The sequence below is a fragment of the Micropterus dolomieu genome, linkage group LG01 (assembly GCF_021292245.1).
Source record: "Micropterus dolomieu isolate WLL.071019.BEF.003 ecotype Adirondacks linkage group LG01, ASM2129224v1, whole genome shotgun sequence".
Taxonomy (NCBI): Eukaryota; Metazoa; Chordata; class Actinopteri; order Centrarchiformes; family Centrarchidae; genus Micropterus; species Micropterus dolomieu.
The window spans coordinates 25,631,297-25,656,479 of NC_060150.1; the positions used below are offsets into that span (position 1 = coordinate 25,631,297).

At 41.3% G+C, this 25,183-nt stretch overlaps 1 protein-coding gene and 1 long non-coding RNA gene across 8 annotated transcripts in view; one reads left to right on the plus strand and one right to left on the minus strand.

The window, feature by feature from the left end:
- arhgap12b (Rho GTPase activating protein 12b) overlaps positions 1-23,708 on the plus strand; it is an 82,717-nt gene extending 59,009 nt beyond the window's left edge. For 3 of the 6 annotated variants that reach the window (XM_046062281.1, XM_046062291.1, XM_046062327.1), the window contains exons 3-19: positions 2,533-2,805; positions 10,523-10,663; positions 10,813-10,893; positions 11,410-11,532; positions 13,343-13,417; positions 13,871-13,945; positions 14,324-14,385; positions 14,498-14,579; positions 16,929-17,033; positions 17,139-17,237; positions 18,126-18,228; positions 18,323-18,442; positions 18,605-18,703; positions 19,891-19,968; positions 20,187-20,321; positions 20,452-20,557; positions 22,137-23,708. In XM_046062281.1, coding sequence (XP_045918237.1) covers positions 2,533-2,805; positions 10,523-10,663; positions 10,813-10,893; positions 11,410-11,532; positions 13,343-13,417; positions 13,871-13,945; positions 14,324-14,385; positions 14,498-14,579; positions 16,929-17,033; positions 17,139-17,237; positions 18,126-18,228; positions 18,323-18,442; positions 18,605-18,703; positions 19,891-19,968; positions 20,187-20,321; positions 20,452-20,557; positions 22,137-22,311 — 1,932 coding nt within the window. In that variant the 3' untranslated portion in view covers positions 22,312-23,708. The remainder of the gene's footprint in view (positions 1-2,532; positions 2,806-10,522; positions 10,664-10,812; positions 10,894-11,409; positions 11,533-13,342; positions 13,418-13,870; positions 13,946-14,323; positions 14,386-14,497; positions 14,580-16,928; positions 17,034-17,138; positions 17,238-18,125; positions 18,229-18,322; positions 18,443-18,604; positions 18,704-19,890; positions 19,969-20,186; positions 20,322-20,451; positions 20,558-22,136) is intronic. The other 3 variants (XM_046062301.1, XM_046062309.1, XM_046062318.1) reach the window with 3 other exon arrangements.
- On the minus strand, positions 20,993-24,194 carry LOC123978819. Of its 2 annotated transcripts, none has more exons than XR_006827054.1 (4): positions 23,933-24,194; positions 23,119-23,223; positions 22,521-22,797; positions 20,993-22,399 (listed from the first exon to the last, which is right to left on the minus strand). It is a non-coding gene; the product is annotated as an uncharacterized LOC123978819 (long non-coding RNA). The 2 variants fall into 2 exon arrangements; XR_006827055.1 differs by having other exon boundaries at positions 23,119-23,194; positions 23,933-24,193.
- Between the last annotated feature and the right edge of the window lie 989 nt (positions 24,195-25,183).

The following is a 25,183-nucleotide window of genomic DNA, read 5'->3' on the forward strand; positions in this document are numbered from 1 at the left end:
TATATGTATATATATATGTATATGTATATGTATATATATATATATATATATATATATATATATATATATATATATATATATATATTTATGTATGTACAATCAAATACGATTCTACCCATTTTAAATTTAAAAAAAATATATACATATATAGAGAGAGAGAGAGAGAGAGACATAGGGCAGAGTGCTCAGTGCGCCTACATGTGCTGTAATCCACAAGAATTTACTTTGTTTTTGTGATGTTTAAATCCAGGTTTTCATAAGAACACCATTATGTCAGATGCTCGAACCTCATCCCTGTAGGCTGTCTCATTATTGTCCGTTATTAGTCCTGTTATGGTGTTGTCGTCAGCAAATTTGACAGTGGTTTTGGTAGGATGGATGGGCAAGCAGAGAACACAACCCTGTGGTGTGCCAGTGTTCAGGAGTTCAGAGTGGATGATGGGTTGTCTCCCATCCTGAAATAAAGAGAAAATAAATATATATATTTTTTTGTTTTTTTCTTTATTTCTCCCTGTAAATCATTTTGTATCTTCTACTTGTGCTATGTAAGTAAAGTCTGCATGCTAATACCAGTAGTCTTCATGTTCTTATATCTGGTTTCTTAGAAGACAGATAAATGTTTAAGTAACTGTACTGAGTTCATCTGGCTTAAGGAACTGATTAGAATCAGACAGATATGGTTTTAACGTTTTCTGCAAGCCACAGGCGGCATCTGATTTGATCAGCAGCCTTGCATCCTGCCGTGCAGACTGTCAGAGAGACTCATAACTCACTGCCTCACCTTCATGCTCTTAAAAAGATTTATTTATTCACAGGCTTATTTACAGCAGGTCTGTCTTTTTACAGCTAAGTGTGCATGTTTGTGATTTGAACTTTCAACAGCTCAGGTTGTTAACTCTTTCATGCATGGTGTCCGCATTTGTGGACAGTTATTTTAACTCCATTTTGGGTTACTATATTATGGTTATGTTCTCAAAGTAATTTGAGGAAAGTGTCGGTTAATTGATAGCAATGCTGTAACAGTGGTTACTCTCGTTTTCCAAATATTTATTGCTTGATGACCTCATCAATCCAAGATGGCCGACTGTGATGGCTATGTGCTAAATGCCTCATGCATATCTGTGAAAAACATTTATTGAAGGAGGTCCGTCAAGATAAAAAAAAAAAAAAAAAGTAATATGTACAGTAAATTATTATTAACAGGTTTATGGTTTATAAATTAAAATTTTGAGTAAAATGTAGTTTTTATACACCAAAAACCGACTGGCCACAGTGGAGTGAGATTGCATTAAGTTTGATTTCTGTAACCAGCTAGAATGTCTATTCTAATGTTTCAAAGATGTGATAAATTATATTATAAGAAAACAGACATTTAACAAATATATGGACATTAATAACAATGCAAATGTGCATATTACAGCATTAAATGCAACTTTTGACTGTTTTGCAGCCTTTACACAAAATAAGAATAAGTATTGTACTTGCATACCGTAAAGAAATCAGTTTTAACTACAACTATGTAATCTGTTACATGTTGGATGTTAATATGTTAAAACTGAGATGATTCAACGTGAAGTTAGATAAGGATAACAATATGCTGCTGGGTTTCTGCATACATGTAACTACAGTTATCAATAGCACTGAGTGTTTTTCCTCTATTTGTTCCTAAAATATGTTTTGTATTGTTCATTTTCAACTTTTGAGGTTATATACACAGCATAGCATGACATAAAAAACATTTAAATAATTTAAAAACAAAACAGAATTTAGAAAAAATGTAAATAAATGGATTTGTTTGTTAGCCCAATTTTGCATGGATTATTATGTTCCATAGTCCAAGATGTGATAACTGCTAGTTTTTATACTGGACACGACCAACATTCCTGCTGGGGCTGCAGCCAATGATTATTTTAGTCATCTGTATTCTACAGATTATTCCATCAATTCAATTTCAATTGCTTGGCGTCCCTGGTACCGAGATCAGCTGTGCAACAACCCAAACTCACAGACTATCCAATCAGAGAATAATAACATCAAATTAAGAATTTAGCCTTACCTTTGCTGGCCCTCATCTCAACTAATATCACGATTTATGTTAAATGCTAATGTTACCTTGATGTTGTTTTCTTTTAGCTTGAAATGATCCCATACTTTGTCTTTTTCTCTGACCTGTCTCTTCTTCGTCCCTTGCTATTTTTTCTCTTCCTCCATTTTACAATCCGTGCCATCAAATTACGTCGTCTTCACTCCACAGCAAAAGCACATTGTGCGACAGTACTCGTCCAGGCGAAACAGTACGCTGTATATAGGTATATGGATTCAACTAAGCATCGATGCCAAGAATTTGCATCAATGCTTTTTAGTCATTGAGTTACTCGAGTTTCTAGGAAAATCCAGACACTCACAGAGTCTGTGAAGAAGATATGGAATATCAGGTGAAAAACAGGAAAAAGTAGAATGCCAGATCTTAAATAAAATCCTGAAGAGTTGTATAGAATTGTACATGGTCTGACCTCTCTTTTCCTCCACCAGACAACATCACCCACAGGTCAGGGCCGGTCCGACTCGCCGGTCTACACCAACCTCCAGGAGCTGAAGATCTCCCAGTCCAGCCTGCCACCGGTCCCCTCCAGCTCCCCTCTCCACATCCTGGGGGACTGGGAGACCCACAAAGACCTGAGCGGCAGGCATTTCTACTATAACCGTGCCACCGGAGAGCGGACCTGGAAGCCGCCGCGCACCAGGGACACCAGTGGCAGCACCAGCAGTATCCGAGGAGACAGCCAGGGCACAGCAGAGAGTGAGGTGAGGGATGCTTTAGCCAGTTTAAGCAATTTCTTTCATTTCCTTCCTGTCTTCCATCGCTTATACACACACTGTAAAAAAAAAAATGAAATAAATTCATGACAATATGTGATTTCTATAGATCTGATTACATGCTTAAACACAGGTTTTAGGTTTTTAGTTTGTATGAGAGGAAACGTCTTAGCTGAAGCCACGGTTTTGGGGGACAAACAATGTGTAAATGGACTGTGTGTGATCAGTCTTAAATGAACAGACGGTGAAGGTGTGGCGGACCTTAAATGACTGAACTTGTCTGGTTGTAATCTTGGCTAATTATCTAACACTGACCCCAGGTGGTTGTTTGGTTTATTGCAGTATTATGTTATAGAGAGTAAGGATGGGAAATTATCCATCCATCCATCCATCTTCATCCGCTTATCCGGGATCGGGTCGCGGGGATGGGAAATTATATACAACATTATTGGAATATAATCAGTGCTAAATTGATGAGGGAATCAACAAAGATTTGCAAAGCAAAGATATTCAGCAAATATTTTTGCTTGACCAGCTAAAGTTAAAAAAAAATTTCAGGGGTTATTTAATCAACTCAGATAAGATATATAAATTTATTCCCTGCAGGGGCAGGGCTCGACAGTAACGGTGGCCCGATGGCCCGGGGCCAGTAAAAAGTAACGCCGGGACAGTTGAAATAGCAACTCACTGGCCCAATTGTGTCAGTGCAAAAACATTATTATTTTTAGAAACTCAACCTCCTGTAGTTATTTTGGAGCTCATAGCGTGCACCGCTAATCCAGAGTTGTAGTTACGTGACGAGTGGTTGTCAAATGTTATTTCTCTAATCTCAATCAAAAGGCAACCTCTGGGTCTGAAAAGTGAAACCATGGAGACGGAACTTAAACTGCATTCTCTCTAACGGCCAGCAGGTGGCGAGTCCGCTGTTGCAAAAAGGTTCCATCTGACAATAGTAAACAATAGTAAAATGTTGCTACTTCTCAGCTGAATAATTACCTCAGTACACACTTTCATAATGAGTTTACGGTCTCAGTCGCTAGTTTCAAGTATTCTTCAATATAAAATGATGTTCATTGAGTAAATGATGGTCCTATCTAGGGGAAAATAGATGATAATGCAGCATGTGCTTTTGGGCAGGACTACCTTGTGATTGACAGGTTGCTATCATGGCGACCTGTCAATCAGGATAGAGGCAACTTGTTTTTCGCTGCTCTGTGTAAAGTTTTTTTTATTAAATGGCTTTCTGCAAGAGAGAGCATGTCATGTTTGAATCTGTTAGTATGTTTTGTTTTAAAAGTAAATTGTTTTGTTAACCTTTTTATTTGTTATAATTGTGATATTTTAGTTTAGTTTTTTTATATCCAGGATGTATTTAATAAACGAGTAAACATGTTAACAGTATAACATAACTTTTAAGTCTTTGGTTTTGTTGTAACACTGATAAATAACTTTTGGAAGGAGGGCCAGTAAAAAAATTGTCATCAGGCCAGTAAGTTTTAAACCCACTGGCCCGGTGGCGCCTGAGGGGAAATTCAGGTTGCGGCAATGTCGTTTCATTTGTGTATCTGTCTCGGCATATTTTCTGTTTTAAGCTGCTGTTGTGCCAGTTGCCTCAGAAAACTTGTTTTTCCCTGCATGTTGTGGACCACATCTAGTGCAGGATATACAGTTCATGGTGTTTTTGCTAAACCTCAGCATGTAAATTCCTTCAGCCAGGGGCGGACTGGCACAATAATTCAGGCCCGGGAATGTGACTCCATTCCAGGGCACCCTGTCCATGCAAATCGCTGCTAATATTGTAGACTAACCCTATTTGTTGCTGTAACAGGCACCAGACAAGGTATAATGTTGCCACTATGTTCATCTGGGGGAAAAAGTTATCCACATTATAAAATACAATTTGGGACTGACCATTAAAGTAGTCTTTCTGAACGCTGATTTTTCAAGGTGCCCTGACCATAGTTCTGAAATAATAGCAGCCTAAAGCCTGATTTATACTTCTGCATCGAATCTATGGCGTAGCCTGATGTGCACCTTCCCAAAAGTGTAACTACACGTTGTGGCAATGTGGACCACAAGAACTGTGACTGGTCGGCTTGGTAGCATCACATTTCCTCCAAGCCCACAGGAAGTGCTCAGTGCTTTGAAGTAAATTTTACTAGCGGCCAATCCAGCAGCGGTAACACAGTGGATCAATTTATTTTAGTGTCACAACCCCCGCAAAATGACTAATTTCACCATCAGAATGTGATCCGTACGCAGAAGTATAAAGCAGGCTTAACTGTGCTGTTGATAAATGACGCTGTCCGTGGTGCTTAAGTTACAGATGTATTTGTAATTGCGGTCTTTTTTCTCAGTCTCGCCCATCTGACAGTTTCACCTTGGATCTATTATATTCTCTAAACTACATATATACTATAAATACTCCATCACCACAAATTTACTGTTTACATTATTTCAGGGTTTAGTAAATGCCCTAAATCAGTTCATGGGGCAAATAATAGGCAACCCTCTGGAGAAAAAAGGAATTTGATGAAATGAGAAATTTGCTGTGGTGATAAGGTGCTACACGTAGACAAACAAACAGTGGACATAAATAAATGTAGAAGTTAAGGGTGCTCCAATCGATCAGTCACCGATCATAATCAGCCGATAATGGCTTTAACTAGTTTGATCGGTGGTTGCTGAAAAAGGCCGATAAGAAAAGCCGAGCGGTGTGAGCGGTTTTAAAAGCTAGCTAGCACCAAAGTCCTTCTCAGACAAGAAGGGATTAACTCGCCCACATTATCATTTACAATTAGAGCTGAGCAGAATTCAGACAAGTGCAGCAGCACGTAGGAGCGATCATGTGAAACTGTCGCAGCTGTGCTCATCTCACTCACGCCACCCGCAACCGGTGTTTAATAGACACAGCGCATCAGGCAGAGAGGGAGACTGATCCTTCAGTGTCAGTTTCCTGATGCAAAGAGCGGCGCCACTCAATCAGCTGACTGCATCTCTCTCTCTCTGTTTTCGTTACAAAAACGGAGACCTTTTGCTACGTTTCCGCCTCCCGTCCAGATTAAAACGGTGAATCAGAAGATGTTTGTTTGAAAACGCTGCTGACCCGGTGGACAAAACAGAGGACTTTATAAAACGATAACACACACTCACATTTGGCTTTGTGAGTCGGTCTTATCAGTCATGCAAAGGAAAAACACGATGCTTTACAGAGTTTTAGTTTTGGTATTTTTATTGAAATATAAGTACTTTGTAAATAACACTTAACAGTTAGCCTAGCCTACTGTGCATGTCGCTGTATTTACTTTGCGACAACTCCCAGTCTGTTTTCCGCCACCGTCTCTCGTACTCGCGTGTTACTTTCAGTAACAGTTCCACTTCATTGTCGGTCAGTGCAAAAAAAAGATACAAGTCTGGTGCGGTTCTTGGTCTGTATTAATTTCTTCTTTCGCTAAATCGTCTGCTACAGCAAAGTAGACCATGTGCTTCATGTTTACACTGGCACGCGCATGCGCAGTGTAGCTACCTGAACGGCCACTAGATGTGTGTTTTCAGTCGTTTTAATATAAACAGAGATCAACTATGATACGCAGCTGAAACGCTGCTGTGGACGGAGAAGATCGTTTTCGTTATAAAACTGTTTTAAAAACGTAGCAGTGTGGACGTAGCCTCACATTACCCCACTCCTCTCTCTACTCCTCTCATGTCAACCCTCCCGTTTTCCCGGAGATTCTCCTGTATTTTTCCGTTCTCACCCGGTATCCACCCGTTAAATGTTTCACTGTAAATCTCCCGTATTTTTAACCTTTATGAAATCAAATAAAAACCTTGTTTGCTACTCTCCCTCTGGTAAAGTCGGTGGCAGCATGTAAGATATGTAGACTGTGCTTCCTGCACAAGGATAAAAAATGAAAACAATCCACTGAAATGATATAAGGCCTAAAGCCTACAAACCATAGAAAATTATAATGAATATAGTAGCCTATGTAATAACAATTGACTGTATAATATGGAATTTACATTGTAGCCTATTTTTATTTATTTAAATGTTCCTTATTTTCAAATCTCACTGAAGGCAGTTTTGACTCCTCTCTGTAGCCCTTCTCCCTCTCTCTGCTCCTCTCTCTCTCTTAAAGCCCACAGAACCTGCCTGAGCTTTCCAGAACAAAAAGCAGCTACTTCAGAGTTTATCATCGACTCATGATGCCTGTGCCCCTTTATCTCCTAAATATTTTGGCAACAGCCTTTTTTGTTGCAGTTTTTATGGTTGTAGCAAATTTATAAAGATGCTGATATACAGTATACTGAATGCTACATGATAAATAAAAGGCTCCAAATAGACCCAGTGATCGGTATCGGCCGATACTGCTTTCAGCAATTGGTGATCGGCCCAAAAAATCCTGATCGGAGCACCTCTAGTAGAAATATATAAATATGGAATAGAAGAACAACGTTGCAGATATATACATGTGCATTATTCTGGGTCTGTGCCGTGCAGAAGTAACGCAACGGAAGAGAATATTGTGTACATATAAATATATAAACCAACAACATAAAAATATACAACAACAAAAATCAACAACAAATAGGTGCAACGTGCCAGGTCTGTGCACGACACAAGATGAAACCGTATTTACATGTGCAGAGACATTTGTATCATTTGCAGTGTCAGTGGGGGACCCAGGCCTTGTTAGTGAGGCTGCAGATGGGAAGAAACTGTTTTTTTGGCGGGAGGTTTTGGTCCTGATGGATCGCAGCCTCCTGCCAGAGGGGAGAGTCTGAAACAGTTTGTGTCCAGGGTGGGAAGAGTCAGCTGCAATCTTTCCTGCACGCCTCAGAGTCCTCGAGGAGTACAGGTCCAGAAGAGAAGGAAGATTGCAGCCATTCACCTTCTCTGCAGAGCAAATGATGCGCTGCAGCCTGCCCTTGTCCCTGGCAGTGGCAGCAGCGTACCAGATGGTGATGGAGGAGGTGAGGATGGACTCACTGATGGCGATGTAGAAGTGCACCATCATTCTCTGGCAGGCTGAACTACTTCAGCTGCCGCAGGAAGTACATCCTCTGCTGGGCCTTTTTGATGATGGAGGTGATGTTCAGCTCCCACTTGAGGTCCTGGGAGATGATGGTGCCCAGGATACGGAAGGAGTCCACAGTGGTGACTGGGGAGGGTGGGGCTGGGCCCTTTCTAAAATCCATCTCCACTGTCTTCTGAGCGTTGAGCTCCAGACTGTTCTGGCCCTGGAATCAGAGACATGTTTTCCCAGCTTCACATGCTGTTTCCTGTCCGTCAGGAAGTCTGTGATCCACCTGCAGGTGGAGTCAGGCATGTTCAGCTGTTCAGCATGTTCAGCAGTAGGGCCGGGATGATGGTGTTAAAAGCAGAGCTGAAATCCACAAACAGGATCCTGGCGTAGGTTCCTGGGGAGTCCAGGGGCTGGAGGATGTAGTGAAGGGCCATGTTTACTGCATCATCTACAGACCTGTTGGCTCTGTAGGCGAACTGCAGGGGGTCCAGGAGTGGTGTCTGTAATGGATTTTAGGTGGGACAACACAAGGCGTTCAAAGGACTTCATAACCACAGAGGTCAGGGCGACGGGTCTGTAGTCGTTTAGTCCAGTGGTCCTTGGTTTCTTGGGGACAGGGATAATAGTGGAGGCTTTGAATCAGGCTGGCACATGGCATGTCTCCAGCGAGGTGTTAAAAATATCTGGAGACAGCTGATCAGCACAGTGCTTCAGGGTGGATGGGGAGACAGAGCTGCTTTGCGGGGTTTCTGCCTCTTGAAAAGACCATTGACTTCCCTCTCTGTGATGGAGAGAGGAGGGGAGGGCGTGGAGCTGGCCAGCTCTGAGGAGGGCGGCGAAGAAGTGGTGGACTGAGGCTGAAGCTGAGCGGAGGAGTCACGGGGGATGGTGTCCGATTGACTCTCAAAGCGGCAGTAGAACTGGTTCAACTCATTTGCCATGCGAGAATCGTTTATGGAGTGATCTGTCTGACCCCCCTCCAGACAGAAGTGGCGTCGTTTGCAGAGAACTGATTCTTAAGTCTCTCTGAGTAGTCGTTTAGCTTCTCGCATCTCCTTGCTAAACCTGTACTTTAACGCCCTGCACCCGGCCCTGTCACCACTCCTAAAGCCTCCTCCTTTGCCAACCTTAGCTGTCTGAGTTTAGCTGTGAACCAGGGTTTGTCATTATTATAACTCACCCTGGTCCGTGTTGGTATACAGCTGTCCTCACAGAAGCTGATGTAGGACGTCACAGCCTCTGTAAACTCATCCAGATTGTTGGTAGCATTGTTGAAAACATCCCAGTCAGTGCAGTCCAAACATGCCTGGAGGTCCTCAACAGCTTCACTGGTCCACTTCTTTGATGTCCTCACTACAGGTTTACAGAGCTTTAGTTTTTGTCTGTAAGCAGGAATCAGATGGACCGTCACGTGATCAGAGTGTCCCAGTGGAGCGTGTGTGACGGCGTGATAGGCACTGCTAACTGTGGTGTAGCAGTGATCCAAAGTGTTACCCTCTCTGGATGGACACTTAATAAACTCCACACACAGTATCTGGTCGGCCAGCATGCTCTGTGCGTCCTGAACGTTGGCGTGCGGCGAGATGTAAACACCGCCCAGAGTGAATGAAGCAAACTCACGGGGGAAGTAAAACGGTTTACAGTTAATGATAAGAAATTCCAGACTAGGAGAACAGTGCTGCTGAATCACTGTAATGTCGCTACACCAGCCATTGTTAATATAAAAACAGACACCTCCACCTTTTGTTTTGCCCAGAGAGTTCTGTGTGTCGCGGTCCGCTCTGTACAGTTGGAAGCCAGCCAGCTGCAGCGTGGAGCGTGGTATCAGTTCAGACAGCCGCTTCTCTGTGAAGCACAGAACAGAAGATGAATAAAAGTCTCTGTTTTTCCCCACCAGAAGCTGAAGTCTGTCGAGTTTGTTGCACAGTGAGCGCACGTTGGAGAGAAATATTGCCAGTAGTGGTGTGCGGAGTCCCCGCCGACGCTCTTTTTCCTCTCCTGCGGCGCTTCACAGCGCAAACGACAGCGAAAGAACCCTTCACCAAAATGTCCAATAATTCCACTGATGATGTGAGAAAAGTGGGAATTAAATGGGTTGGAGTTGTTCCCCTGATGTTCATGAGCTCCTCCCTGGTGAAAAAGCTCCGGGAATCACAGCTGAAAACTGAATTAACACACACAAACAAAACAAAACAAAGCGCATCTAACACTGAGGCAGCTATACTCAGCGCCATCTTGGATGAGAGCCGTTGAAGACAGTTAGATGAGATTGATACAGATCTCTTGTCTCTACAGTAAATATAAAGCTAAAGCCAGCAACTAGTTAGCTAAGCTTAGCAAAACTGGAAACAGGAAGAAACAGCTAGCCTGGCTGTGTCCAAAGGTACGATAATGTGCCTACCGGGACCTCTAAAACTCACTTATTAATACGTTATTCTGTATCTTGTTAGTTTAATTAGCACAGAAAGAATTTGACACAACCAGGCTAACTGTTTGTAGTCTGTAACGTTACTGCTAAGTTAGCTAAGCTAACCTGCTGCTGGCTCTAGTAGTTACTAAATGTATTGGAGTAAAGTATTTGTGTGTCTATGTATAGTATATAGGGACATAAAATGGAAATACTCTAATAAACCTGTCTTTAATGAACCACATAAACAACTTTATTTGTCTGTCCTACCTAGCCGCTGTACTCTGAGGAAACCTGTAACAGCACCCACTCAAGCCAGTCTGACAGCCAGTATGGATCACCCCCGAGGGGCTGGTCTGAGGAGCTGGATGAACATGGACACACACTCTACGTCTCTGAATACACACAGGAGAAGGTGCAGTCTAGTGATTAACCATTCCAACTTCCAGATGTGTCTTGGGGGACAGTTTTTATTTAACTTCTGCATGTCATTTTCGATTCACCCCAATCAAATGTGCTTGTTTCCCCTTTTCTTGGATGCTGACTATGTGTTTATGTTTGCAGTGGATAAAACATGTGGATGAACAGGGCCGACCCTACTACTACAGCGCTGATGGGTCCAGGTCAGAATGGGAACTGCCCAAGGTAAGATTATCCTATGAACACTAAATGTCTGTGTGTTTTTGCCTTCTAGTCATACCATATTTAAAGTAATCCCCTTCTCTTGAAAATGAAAATCTTCTCATATAACATCACATAACACTACTACCCAGTAACACACTTTTATACGACTCCTCCTCCCCCTGGTGTATAGACTGACTGGTACTGTTTATGTAAGTGGGTGAGTGTCTGAGGAGCTCAAACAGGAGCCAAGTCTGTGTTGATCTCTGGACGACGAACTATTACTGGCTCCTTACCTGCTAATCTGGAGAGCTGATCAGAATAGAGCACTCCATTCTCAGGGTGAATGGACAGTAGTGCGGACATGGATATAATCAGTGGACTTTTGAAGACAATGCTTGGGCTTTAAGAGAAGTCCTTCTGTCCAATGGTGCTGTGGAGAATAAAAGGAGAGGTAGGGGTGAGGAGAGGAAGGATGCTGAGGTGTGCTAGAATAACTCTTTGACATCTAAACTTTAGTTCTTGTCTCTGTCTCTGCAGTACAATATCTCCCCTCAGTCCAGCGAGATTCCAAAGAGTCGTAGTCTGGAGAGGAAGCAGCAGGATCCCATCGTCCTCACCAAGTGGCGACACAGCACCTACGTCTTAGACCTCAACGACAAAGTAAGACACGATAAAGACAGCATGATTAAAAATCCAAGAACTAATGTGGTTACACAGACTGTTAGGTCCGATTGGTGTGGAAACGGGCATGTGGCGTCTGGCCTTTCCATTACCTGTCTCATTGGCAGTGAGTTTAATCCCAGAGTACTAATGACGCTTTTAGATCAACAGGGGAAGAAGGCTTATGGTGGCTTAATTTGTCTCTTTTAATTGGGAATACTGACAAAAGCAGGTTTACTACCTATGTTTTAAATGTTGTTGTGAATGTTGTTTGTCAGACAGTGAAAACCCACTTTAAGTTTCTGTTTTGCATTAATTCCAGCTAGTTTCTAACAGACTCAGATTGTAGGGTAACTTTCACATCCATCACAGCAGACATAATATCTTAGTAGTATTAAGTATTGCACTCCAAAAGTCCAAAGTTGGGAGACTTGCAAGAGTCAAATGAAAAAACAATGGTCAAAATTGAAGCAACAAAGGCTGAGATATCCTGCCTGGTCCCTAGTATAAGCCAAGCTCCAGAAACACTGCTTTATACATGTTCCATAATGCAAGCACTCACATGTTATTGCTAGACCTTCTATGTGTTATGGAGCAAGGCAGGAGTCGAGGAGGAAAAACAACACATTGTAAATGTAAAATATATTTTAAATATGAAATAGTTGACATTTTCATACATGTCTAATGGACATCAAAGATAACACATCAAAAGACATTATGCAACTGTTATCACAAACTGACTTGTAAAACGTCTGGAGTGCCCCTTTAATGTATAGTTTCAGACTTAGTTTTTATGATTTATTTTACCCAAATTTAATGTTTTTCTACCAGTGTACACTTTAACTCATGCTCTGTTAACCGCCAGTTACCTGACCTCCCATAAAAGAATAATCCTTTAAGTACGGAAGCCCTAAGCGGCCACATATTCATACATTTTATCTACTCTATGTTGTTATCTCATGATAACAGGATCATTTTAAGATAAGATAATGTTGTTTTCCTGAGATAATGACATGATAATTAATTTGAGATCCCGGCGATTGGTCGACATCCATCAATCTCTCACATTTCCTGAAGGCTATTTCAGAGGTGTGTCAAGCACCTTTGAAAAGCTCGAAAGGACATTTTAAAAAAGTCTGTGGCTTGCATGACACACCTCTGAAATAGACATCAGGGAATGTGAGATTGGATTCCCCTGAACGAGAAGAGCAGGAATTTTCTCTGCCTAGGGATTCTGGGGAAATGAAAATAAGCATCATAAGTTGATGGATGTGGACCAGTTATTGTGAGCATGTGAAACGGTCTCTTCACAATTACTTTGTTGAAGAGGATAAAAAAAGACATTCACCCAATGTGGGGATTGAATACACAACCTTACATTGAAAGTCCAGAGCTAACCGGGCACACTGACAACCAGTCTTAAATGACTTTTGATACCGTGACCATCGTATTATTTTTCTCAAGATCTCTCATTAATAATGTCATTATCTCGTGAAACACATTTTCATTATCTTGAGATCTCTAGAAGATTATTACGTTATCATGGAAAAATGGAGCAAATAAAATGCGTGAATATATGACCGCTTAGGGCTTCCGTATTCAAAAGCATATCACCTTACAAACTTTATCTTCGTATTTTATTTATTAATGTATTTCTTTAATTTCTTCTTTTTAATTTAATTTGTATGTAGTGCATTAGAAAAGCAAAAAACTGACACTAACTGGTCTCAAAGACACTAGTCAAAAAAAAAAACTTAGTCTTCAGAGTAAAAACATATTGTAGGCTAACTCTGTGGTGGTTTCATTGCAGTTCTCTTTCAAATTCTGGCGGCTCACTTCCAACCAACACAAGAGGAGATTTCGTCTGTCTCTTAACCGTGATACAGTCGGTACCACACAGAGGCTCCCCTCTCCAGTCCCTTCTCTAATCAACAAATCTGTTTTGATTCACAGTCAGTGTGTAGAATGCCTTTTAAATAGCTGTGGTGATGTGATAATGAAAGCCATGCCTTCACTCAATCAAAGGTGTCTGATTTGTTCTTATTGTGGATTGAATAAACAGGAAGGAAGCAGCATCTTGGAATGGATCTCTCACTCTGTATTAGTGCACTTTCCTCAGAACATCAAAAGCATGTTGTCTTTAACATAAATCCTAACTTACCATCCCTTTACCCGTATATTTTGATGAGCTACACTAACATCCAACACAATCTTGTGCTTCCTCTCCAGGTTCATGATCAATTTTCTTCTCCTCACTAATCTCAGACTGACTGTCTTCATGTGTCTTGTAGTTAGCTGGTAGATTAGCAACTCATCATGTTGTGCCTCTTGTTGGTAGGAGTGTGCTCCAGCGCCCAAGCAGAGCTCTCCAGACTCTGACTCCTGCCCCTCATCTCCTAAGCACCCCTTGACCGTTAGTATCCCAGCTTGCACTGCATCGCACCACACTTGTCAAACACGTCATACTCCTCATCTTCTAAACTCTCTGTCTGCATTGCATTTGGTTTCTCTCATCTGCTGCATGCCTCATCCCACATCTAACTGCATCACATCTAACAACATGGCCAAAAAGTTCAATCAGCAGAAATGCAGCAATTTTGACCCTTTGCAGCTGTGTTAGGGCGCTCTCTGCTGGTGATATTTGGACACAACATCAAGCAGCACAGTCACTTCCAGCCCCCAACATTATTCCATTTGCTTCTCAAGCCTCAGAGTGTGTATATGGATGTGTGGATATTTTCATGCACGTGTTCTAGCAGGTTCTTATCTGCGTTTATGTATTCCTCCTCAGCCCTCGGAGAAGTGTGGAGTCCTCAATGTCACCAAAATCACAGAGAATGGAAAGAAAGTCAGGTAGGAATCTAACAGGTCTCCCTAAAACACTTTTTCAAAATCCTGATAAGCTTTTTAGAGAGCTGTCTAAAATCCGATACACATAATGTTTTTGTTGTATTGTGACAAACAGGAAGAACTGGACCTCCTCGTGGACAGTGCTGCAGGGTTCCTCCCTGCTCTTTGCAAAGGGTCAGGGGGGCAGCACCAGTTGGGTATGTATCCCATCAGCCCCAAGGGTTCAACCCTTTTTTAGCATTCCATTTATCTGTGTTATTTCTCTCCTCCTTATTTCTGCACCTGTCTTCATTGCCACCTGTGCTGTGAAATTTGTCATCCTCTATTTCTTGCTTTTCTTCCCCCCCTCCTCTTTTTCCTCCCTGAAGTCTTACTACCGCAGTGGCTCTATCCCTGAGCTGCTCCTCACCCTCCTTAGCAACTGGAAGCGCTCAGTCAAGCCCCGTCCTGCTGTGTCCTATGTGAACTGTAGGCCTATGCAGGCTGCCGCTGTATGTCCCTTCTCTCTGCATGTGTGCTGCATGTCTTTCATTCTTTCATTCACTTTTTCTGTAACTGACTGGTAGACTGGTCATTATGTCTTGAGTAAAGCCTGATTCAGCTGCTCCTAATCTAAAAAAGCTTTAACTGCACTAATCAGTTTGTTTACATTAACAATGGATGAAATGACTGTCTAATGTGAAAAGGGTTGAGATAATGAAATCACAGAGATTTATCACCTGACTTCGCAGTACCCCTGAGCTCTATGGAGCACTTTAGTGTGTTTTAGCTTGTTTTAGTTTTGCAGCCCAAAACCTTACTGCTTTGGTTCAGTCTCATTGCTCTTATGTTATGTACAAGATTCTGTGTACCACTAAACTTATGCATTATACCTGTAGGGTTCAACTAGAATATTGGCAAAAGCTACATAAAAAAAAAAAAAAAAAAAATGTAATTCAATAGCTTTTAATTTTAAGTCCAAGAATCTTCAAAGGATCTAACAAAAATCACTGTTTATTAATACGCACATAATATGAATGACAACAGCTAACAAGGTTTTTGCTTTTCTTGTAATACCAGTGTTTCCCCTACCGTTGTTTTGGGCGGGGGGGTGGCCTGCCCGCCCTGAAGGAATGACAGAAATATATAATTAGGCTATCGTTGCCTCAAAAGTTCCATTTATTTGAACCTTAATTGCGCAACGTTGTTCTGTTGTTTATCGGAGCTGCGTTTTTCTTCTCTGTCGGTGTTTCATTGCGGATGGACACACACTGTCATATCGAAGACTGTGTGCTAGTAAGGGCTAACCTTAAGTGAAACCACATCGGTAGATGCAAGACGACAGCCGTGCTCGTTGTAGATTTCGCGACTGTGGTGGTGCAGTCAGATTATCCATTATAAAAATTAAAAACATATGTTTGGTCAAGCTTTGTAAACAAGTATGCGCGCTGCCCACGTGAGAGTAGCATCGTTAGACTCACTTATATCATGTGTTCAGCAGCTTATGGAGGAAAGGTTTTAACAGAAAACACGGAATCTGGCAAAAAGTTTGATGTATTTCATAGGGCCCTCTTCATGGTTTCATCGCCCAATATCTGAATGTAGCATAACTGTATCTCTTTCAGGAGGGAATAACTTTAGCAATAAAAATGTCGAAGAGGAACAGAGAAGGTGGCGACTATTGACAGGCAAAAATTAGTGCGTCGCGTCGATAACAAGACCACGTATCCTTAACATGGCAGCTCCACTACACTGTTAATTTAGGAGGGTCAACCACCACCCCTGAAAAAAATCCCAGGAGAAACACTGAATACAATAATAAAGATGTGTGTGTATTAGGGCTGACCCCGAATAGCTTTTATGGGCGGAGCCTGATTTGACCGTCAATCTCAGTCGAAGCTTCGCAGCGAAACAAGGATCATGCCATTTTGGCAATATAGGCGTGCTTACCGTCTGATTTTACATAGAACTACCAGTTTTCTGACAATAAGTTAATTTACAGCCTATTACAATATAAATTTCAACGTTTAATGTTTTAAAGTGCGTGAATAAATCCAAAATTGTAACCCTAACCCTGGGTCGTCCTGGTAGTGGCAGAAGAGGAACACTTGCTGAAGAGTTGGAGCTCCACCTTCACTGGTGTTGTGCCAAGTTGTCCGCACCTCGCAGGACTTTCGGATAATTTATCACCATTGTTGAACCACACAAAGAATATTGTATCGTTGTTAAATATCCAGCTACTTGAAATAGACCCGCGAGGAACCGTGATGTGCATGCAGTTGTCTGCAGCACGGCATGCACGCAAAACTCACACAAGACCGGTGAATAGCAGGCGAGAGAGAGAGAGAGAGAGAAAAGGGTCTTCAAAAAGCCTCAGTTTAGCTGGAAATTTACAGTGTAAGTTGAATGAATAGAGACTGCAGCTCTGCAGCTGCTCAAGATGAAAGCGGAGCTACCGTGTGTAACTTCTTGTTTTTTAACAAAATTAAAAATCCATCTAAAACAATGTATCCCCGTTGGATGGTCTTTGTGTCACACATGGACTCATACTGTTTCCTTGATTCCAGAAGTTCGGCAGCAACCAATCAAAGCCCGAGTTCACAGTTGATCTGCGAGGGGGGTCGGTGGAGTGGGCCTCCAAGGACAAGTCGAGCAAGAAACATGTCATTGAGGTATCTGCGGATCTGCTGTCAAGTTTCACTGTACAACAACCTGTACCTAAGATGTTTTAACGGGGTTGTTTTGGTAAAAAGTAATGATGACTTTTCCTCCCTTAGCTAAAGACTCGTCAAGGGACGGAGCTCCTGATCCAGTCAGAGATCGATAGTGTCATCAGTGATTGGTACCGGGCTCTCACAGAGACCATCAACACACATGTGAGGAGACATTTTTCATTAGCAACATCTTGAGAAGTCATACGTTTTATCTTTGAGTTGATGCGTCTTTTATTTGCACTCCTCGTTTTCATTTGTTCAGTACAAATCAGAGTCAAAAGCTTACAGTCTTTTTCTAGTCATTATTTGAGGCTTTGCCCATGTTTAACATGAATATCCAACATTGTAACATTGTAGATAAGTCATAACATATGGAATAGCATAATAGGTCTCCTTTAAGTCCTCTCATGTTTTGCATGTCTGATTCATCCCTGGCAATATTCTGCAGCATCCAGCATGCATTGTGTCCAAGAGGGACATCTGATTATGTGACTGGTGGTCATAAACATCCAGGGATTGGTTGCAAACCAGTGTGTGACTGGAAGAGAACAGTAAAATGCCACAGTGTCCCGTACAATTAGAAAACCCTTCTGGATTCTGCCTCATTGTTTTCCTCACCTGGTACAAATCTTTTTTTCGAGGGTATCAATGAACGAAATGAGGTGCTCAACATCCCAATTAGGAGTTTATGAATGAAAAAAATTTTTTTTAGTTAGATTTCAAATGTAACTGTTTTGACAATAGTATGTAAACTTGTGCAATATAGAGTGTAAATACCCAGAGTTTTGGTGGTGGTTTCATGAAATTTGAAACATGTTTATTGAATGCATTTTGTATTAAAGCAATGAAAAAACTCTCAGCAGAAATAGCTGGATATGACTGAGCTACAGTCCAGAGTAGAAATTCCCACCATTCTGTGCGTGTCTTTCTAACTTTAATGTCACCAGAGCTTAAATCAAATTGTTAACACCGGATCAAACGAACCACAGTTAAAGGTGTCAGAGCTGACTTAAATCTGTGCATAAAATATGTGTTTCTCCTCCTATCCAGGCCTGGGAGTCTGATGAGGCCATTGAGGAGGACATGCCTGAGTCTCCAGGAGCTGAGAAACAGGATAAGGAGAAAGACCACCGGGACTCCAAGAAGAACAGAGGTGAGACCAGTGGAATCCATACCTACAATATATTATATATGTGTTTATAGTTAGTGTCGTAAGGAAATACATATATACTGCCTGTGTTCCTCAGTGATGAAGACCTCTGTAAGTATGGACTCATCAGACCAAAAGAAAACCAGGATGAAGCTCAAAAAGTTCCTCACACGTCGACCCACCTATCAGGCTGTCCGAGACAAGGGCTACATCAAAGGTAACAGACAGAATACAGTGCAGGCTCTGTCTCCACCTGTGATCATTTCCCACATGTGGATATGTGCCGCTGTTTGGATATGTAGTATCAGAAAGTGTATCCTCTGTCTCCTTCCCCAACAGATGAAAGTTAAAAAAGAACGTGTTGTTTGGTAATTCACAGATCAGGTTTTTGGCTGCAGTCTGACCAGTCTGTGTCAGCGGGAGAACACATCAGTGCCCAACTTTGTCAAAATGTGCATCGACCATGTGGAGAACACAGGTATGAGCCTACAACTGTCTGACTGTGTCATAGTTCTCCCTGTGTCATAGTTCCATGTCAAACCACGTCAGTAATCATCAGCAATATGAACACAGGCAGAGTAATGTGAACACAACATTCAAAACAAGTGTTCATTGAAAAGAATGATGGGAAATTTGACTTTTTACAAAGGTTGCAGTACATAATACAATTTAATTTCTCCAGCCTTATTTACTGTTTGTAGGTAATAGCTCCAGTTATATCTTAGAGAGGGAAATTACCAAACGCTTTGTTGATTTTAATCATTTTCTTTGACACATCACCATTAAAATGCACATCCGCAAGCAATCGCCTCGCCTTTCATGACTTTGTGACAGTATGGTTCTCATGGTCTTTTGTTCGGAAGAATTTTTAGTCTGTAGCTAGGGCTGTGCAGTTAATCAAATTTAATTTTTAATGACGAATTTGGCTTCCCAACAATTACGGAAATACGATATTGGAGATAAAACAAGTGTGCTGCATTCTGTTTCACAATGATGCTTTGGTTTTATTACAAATTCATCCCTTTCCTTTACAGCAGTTGGTTCTTGCCCCTCTCTAAATGCCCAAACTCACTCTTTTGTCATAATCAAGCAGCCTTGTATGTAGCTGGTTTCAGTACCAAATCTAGACCACTGTTTATAAGGTTAAAAGTGCAGCAACTGCTCACCTGCATTCTTTTTTTGTGAACCAGTAAATAGCATGCTGTCTGACAAAGCTGAGTTGACAGTGCGACCTGTAGTCACATTGTAAGGTCAACGCTAAAAACTACTCATTTCTTCAGTGACACTGATGATTCAGTACAACCACGTCAGCTTGAGGAAACAGTGATTTGTTCAGACCTGTGCACCTCTCTTACATTAGCCACAGATAGGTCACGTGAATCCAATTTCAGCTAGATTTACATCAGTTCACATCAAAAAGTGTTTTTCATCAGACATAAATGCAATCCATTATAAAAGCATATCACAATACTGTTTATATGGACGACTGATGCATGTCGAGGGTCAGCTAGACGACATCTGTTATGCTTGCAGTGTGTTAAACTGCATCTTTTTAAGTCTACCTTTGTTGATGGTGGTTTGTTTGAAGTCATCTTGGCATGCAGTGTTTTTGTTTACACCCACTGCTTTTGCCCCTCTTCCCCTCCTCTCTTGCTTCTCCTGCAGGTCTCAGTATTGACGGCTTATACAGAGTGAGCGGGAACCTGGCGGTGATCCAAAAGCTCCGCTTTGCAGTAAATCACGGTAAGACTACAGTCGCCCCCCTTTGCTCCAGTCCGCCAGCTGACCACTAACATGTACAAAACACTGCCTCCTTAATATGGAATAATACATTTGACATTTATTGGACATGTGCTGACCTCTCAGCACACAGAACACACACAGTCTCTTCACACAGATATGTTGATAAATGAGATTTTGCTGTATCACCCTGTCTTGTTTGTCCTCTCTCCCTCCATCAGATGAGAAAGTGGATCTGAATGACAGTAAGTGGGAGGACATCCACGTCACCACTGGAGCTCTCAAGATGTTCTTCAGGGAGCTTCCCGAGCCTCTTTTCACATACGGATCCTTCAATGACTTTGTGAACGCCATCAGTGAGTAACTTGTGTCAAAGGACCATTATTCAGAGACCATGCATTTAGGGTATAATTCATGTCCCAAGGTTTGCCACAAGATGGTGCTCTACACATGTGCATTTACTGACTGCTGGTTTCTCTGCCTCAGAATGCCCAGACTACAAGCAGCGAGTGAATTCAATCAAAGACCTAATCAAGAAGTTGCCAAAACCCAACCATGACACAATGCAGGTCGTCTTCAAACACCTGCGGAGGTAAGAAAAGTGCAAAAACAGCTCACTCTTAATATTGTTAATCTCCTTAATTTACACAATGACGTCTGTGTAAATAAATACTGCTTACCAACAAAACTATTATATATCTATTATATACTTTATTCGGAAGTAATAAAGGCATGAAAACCCTTCACTGAGACTGATAATCCGGACAGTTTTGAAATTTAAAAGCTATAGTCATACTTGACTACTTGGTGCTGTGTATTGAACCTCAATACTAATTGAGTACAGACCGAAATGTGTATGTAGTATTTAAAATTTTTATTAAGTATTGAAGATTGGTACAGAATGCTTAATCAGATTCTTAGGCTTATTTATGTCCTGATTTCCTGATTTTAAATCGGATATTTGAAGATTTAAATTCAGGGACCTTTTTTAAAAAAACATTTTGACAATATTTTATGCAGACAGAAGTTTTATTATCAAGCATTATTTTGTTTACATGCATAAAAGGGTTCCAGTACGTTTGCTTCCCAAACTACTGTTGGCAGTAATGTGGAACATTTTAAAATATCCCAAACAAGCAAGAGTTGCCAGAAAACCTTTAAGATTATACTGTACATATATAGATATAGTCCACAAACGTGCAAAATGCCATCACATCATCATAAAATATTATATCGATCAGTCAAAACATCCATTTAATCTCTAAATAAGAATGGGTAATACTACCGTCCAAGTGAGTTAATACCAGAGAAAATATGGTGTGAAAAACATCAAGAGTAACTAACACACACACACACACACACACACACACACGCACACACACACACACACACACACACACACACCACCAAATATATACTTGCTTGGATTGCTCTATTGACCTTAATTGGACGATGTGACTAGTCTTCTGATATGGAAATATGTCTAACTGTTCAGATTAACTGTTGAACCATTCAGTGACTTCAGTAAGTTTCATGCACTTATATCAGAAATGGCACTGAGGATGTCTTATTTATACCAGCTCCTGTTTGACTCTCAGTGTTTACCTTTCCTCAGACTGATCAGCCTGTAGGCAAACACAAACTACAGCCAGCTTTAACGTGTATTCTTAGCCCACTGGAGCCAGTGGCAATATCATATGTTCACAATGACATTTGCCTAGGTTTCCAATTTGCATTTATATGGCTCTGTGTTTGCTATAATTCAGTACCTACGAAGTGGTGTTTCTTGAGGAAATTTATAGCGTGACATTCAGTATATGGAGGTCTACGTATATCAGCGGGCGGATTTAATCTCCTTTTTTTTCTCCCTTCCATGAATATGTTATTGTTTTGTGCATCTGCATGCAAGGATGTAGATTCTATTTAAAAAGGCTATTATGCTCTAGCCTGGAGCGTTCAGTAGTGTTACAGAGTGTGTGTCGTGAGGCTTGCCTCAGCCCTCGATCTCAAGCCCTAAAGATGTGTGTAAAGACTTGAATGTTGTTTTACTAGCTGAAACCCTGAAGCTGTACTGAAATCACTGGACTGTCAAACAAACACAGGCTCACCTAAAGCTGTTCATGACACATTGCATCTTTAAATGTCCTCATGTTTTACTTCCCTCTCCCCAGAGTGATTGACCATGGGGAGGCCAACCGCATGACCACACAGAGCGTGGCCATCGTGTTTGGACCCACGCTGCTCCGGCCCGAGACAGAGACAGGCAACATTGCGGTCCACATGGTCTACCAGAACCAGATAGTGGAGCTCATACTGCTCGAGTATGAAAGCATCTTTGGCAGGTAGAGGCACCCGTTTAGATAAGGATGCCAGGCTTTTCAAACACGGACTTCTTTTCCTTTTTCCCTCCTTTCTTTGGCTGAACTGACCATTGCTGTGGACCAAGCAGTTGGGAGAAAAAAAAAATCTAATTTACATTAATTGATGGGACAGTTTACGAAAGTGTTGCACTTACGGAAGTTTTGGAGAATTTAAAAAAGGTGTACAGGTTTCACCTGCTTTTTCAGTTGCCATTCCCGCTGCAAGTAGCAGGCCGAACAATGGACAGTGTTTCAGAGTGATGCTGTGATGATGTCCGTGTGATTTGGTGGATTTGAGTATTCAGGTGTTTTCTCATAAACTGGATCCCTGAGGCCAGTAATTTGAACTTCAAAGCGGAGCTGGTGGCACCAGTTGCCTCCTAGTGGAAGCCGACCAGACTTTGGCGGACCGCGGCTGGGGAGCGTGGCAAACTGGCAACCTGAATAGGTTTTCTGCGTTGTGGAGCTTTGTCTGTGATGTATTACCCATGTATGGTTTTGGATCAGGTGGGGAAAAAAAATATCAGTGTTATGTTAACAGACTTGTCTTTTGGCACTTGGATGAACTGGAGTTACAGATCGTTTCACCAACTTCCCACAATCCAGCTGACCCCTTCCCCCTTTCAACCAGTGTTAAGCATTAAATCTGTGACATGAGCATCCTGTGACTTGAATGATGGAGGACAAACCCTCTGTTTGTGTGTGTAAGTGAATTAACCTAAATGGAATATAACCTGAGCAAAAGTACCCTTGTCTTGCCACTTTGTGCAAACTGTGTGTCGTGTAGTCTTACGTGCTTTGGTAAAGTTTCCGTTAAGCTGCCGGGGGTCATCGTCTGTGCTCCATATGAACTTCAGTGTTGGTTTCTTCTGTAACAGGAATAGTCACCGGGGTGTTACTGGAAAACAACAGTGTGGGTTTCCAAAATGTTACCAATTTTTACATGAATTGTCTCTGACTGTCAATTTCATGACCTCTCTCTTCACCTAAGCTAATATTAAAGAGTATTCACAGAAGGGAAACGGTACTGAGAATATTTCAAAGGTTGATGTATGAAGCGTATGGGTGTGAGAATGCAAAGAAAAGCCTTTAAAAAGCAGAGCATATGTACAGTGACAGAAACTAGTTGTTAAAATGTGTTATAGTGACTGAGGTGTGTATGCTTTGATTGTGAACTAATGAAAGATATTTGATTTTGTAAATTTGAATTAAAACGTGACAATACACTGATTGCGGAGGGAAAAAAAAACATGATTGACTGTTACTTTTGTTTGAAGGTGTCTCTGGAGTATTTGCGCATGGTCAGCTGCACATTTTGAATGTAATTTTCAGGCTAACTGCTGTTTGTGAAATTGCTACGTCTAATAAAAAAGACAAACTATGTTCAGAGTACAAAGTGTGTATTCACTATCAGAATGTGAAGTTAAGTGTTCACGGTGGACTGAGACGATAAAGAAAGGTGAGTGCTGTTTAACCTTCAATCAACTCTAATGCTTCACCTTTCCCTCGGCTTTAATTACAGAATTGAATTAATCTACTCAACACTGATATCCTGGTTATTGAATTGAGTGATTAAGCTTTCAGGTTTCAGTCATTTATATTCCTACCTGTTAATTATGAAATGAAGTGCAGTATATTTCTCCAGATTTCTCAAATGCAGCGCAACTCTGCCGTTGAGCGTCCATTAATCTGATTTCTCCGTTCTTCGAAGGCATTTTTGTCATTACTCCTCAGGTCAAACTTGGCTGCAGACCTGAAGGGTGTGGATTAATTGATGTCTAATTAGGTAATTGCCATGGTGCCAGTTTTGATTAAGAAGCACAAGGCGAAGTGAGTGCTGCTGAGCAAAGCAGAGCTACACTGAGTGAAGGCCTCTATTTAGTGTTCCCTTATTTTTACTGCTCTGTGTGTGTTGGGGGTATATCTGTATCCCCTAAAATCTGCAGAATGGCAGCTCTGTATGGATGCCCATTTATGGCCAAATAAATGGAGAAAAGAATAAAAGGGAATGATTAAAGAAAATATAGTGAGTCCAAATGTTCCTTTTAAAAGTCAAGATCATGATGGTCAGCAATTTCAAATTCAAAAATTTGCCTTTCTGAGGCAAACCAATTAAGTCAGTAGACAAGTTGAATTATGGTGAGTCAAAGTTTTCACTCTTTGTCTCATAATTTAACTTCTCATTACTTTGATTTAAAATGTCACAATTTTAACCTGTTTATCTCATAAATTAATTTTTTCATTCCACATTTGAAATAAATTTTACCAGTGGAACGTCTGAGGACTGAAATGTTAAATTGTATATGGAATTCTTCAGTTTGTCTACATTTAAGAGTTTTTGATCCTAGGAACCTACCACTAAAGCTATGCAAGAACTAAAAACTCACAAAATCGTTTTGACTCTTAACTTTTCAACATTTTTTTTATTCCTTTTCCTGGCAATAATAGGCATCCATACATTCTGAGGACCCAGGATTGGAAGTTTTCATCAATCCCCAGATCTGTTTTGTGTATTTACCACCTAATGTGCCCTCCTCCCTCCTCTGATCACTACCAGTCCTCTTTTATGTCAAATAGAACCCCCACCCTTCTCTTGCCTACGTGTTAATTTAGTGCAACAGGTTTGACTAATACCTCAGCTCTAGCTCTGTTTTGACAGGACAGACCACCTTGGATTCAACAAACGTGTCAGAGGTAGGCAGCACTGAATCATGTGCCCTGTTTGGAAACCACATGCCGTTAAAACTGAGGCGCAGGGAGGAGGGCCCCCAGTATTTCCAAATGAGAAAACAATTAGATCATTTCTATAATTCATGGGTGCGACCACAGCTCAGGCCCGGGGAGGCTTTGAGTGGTTG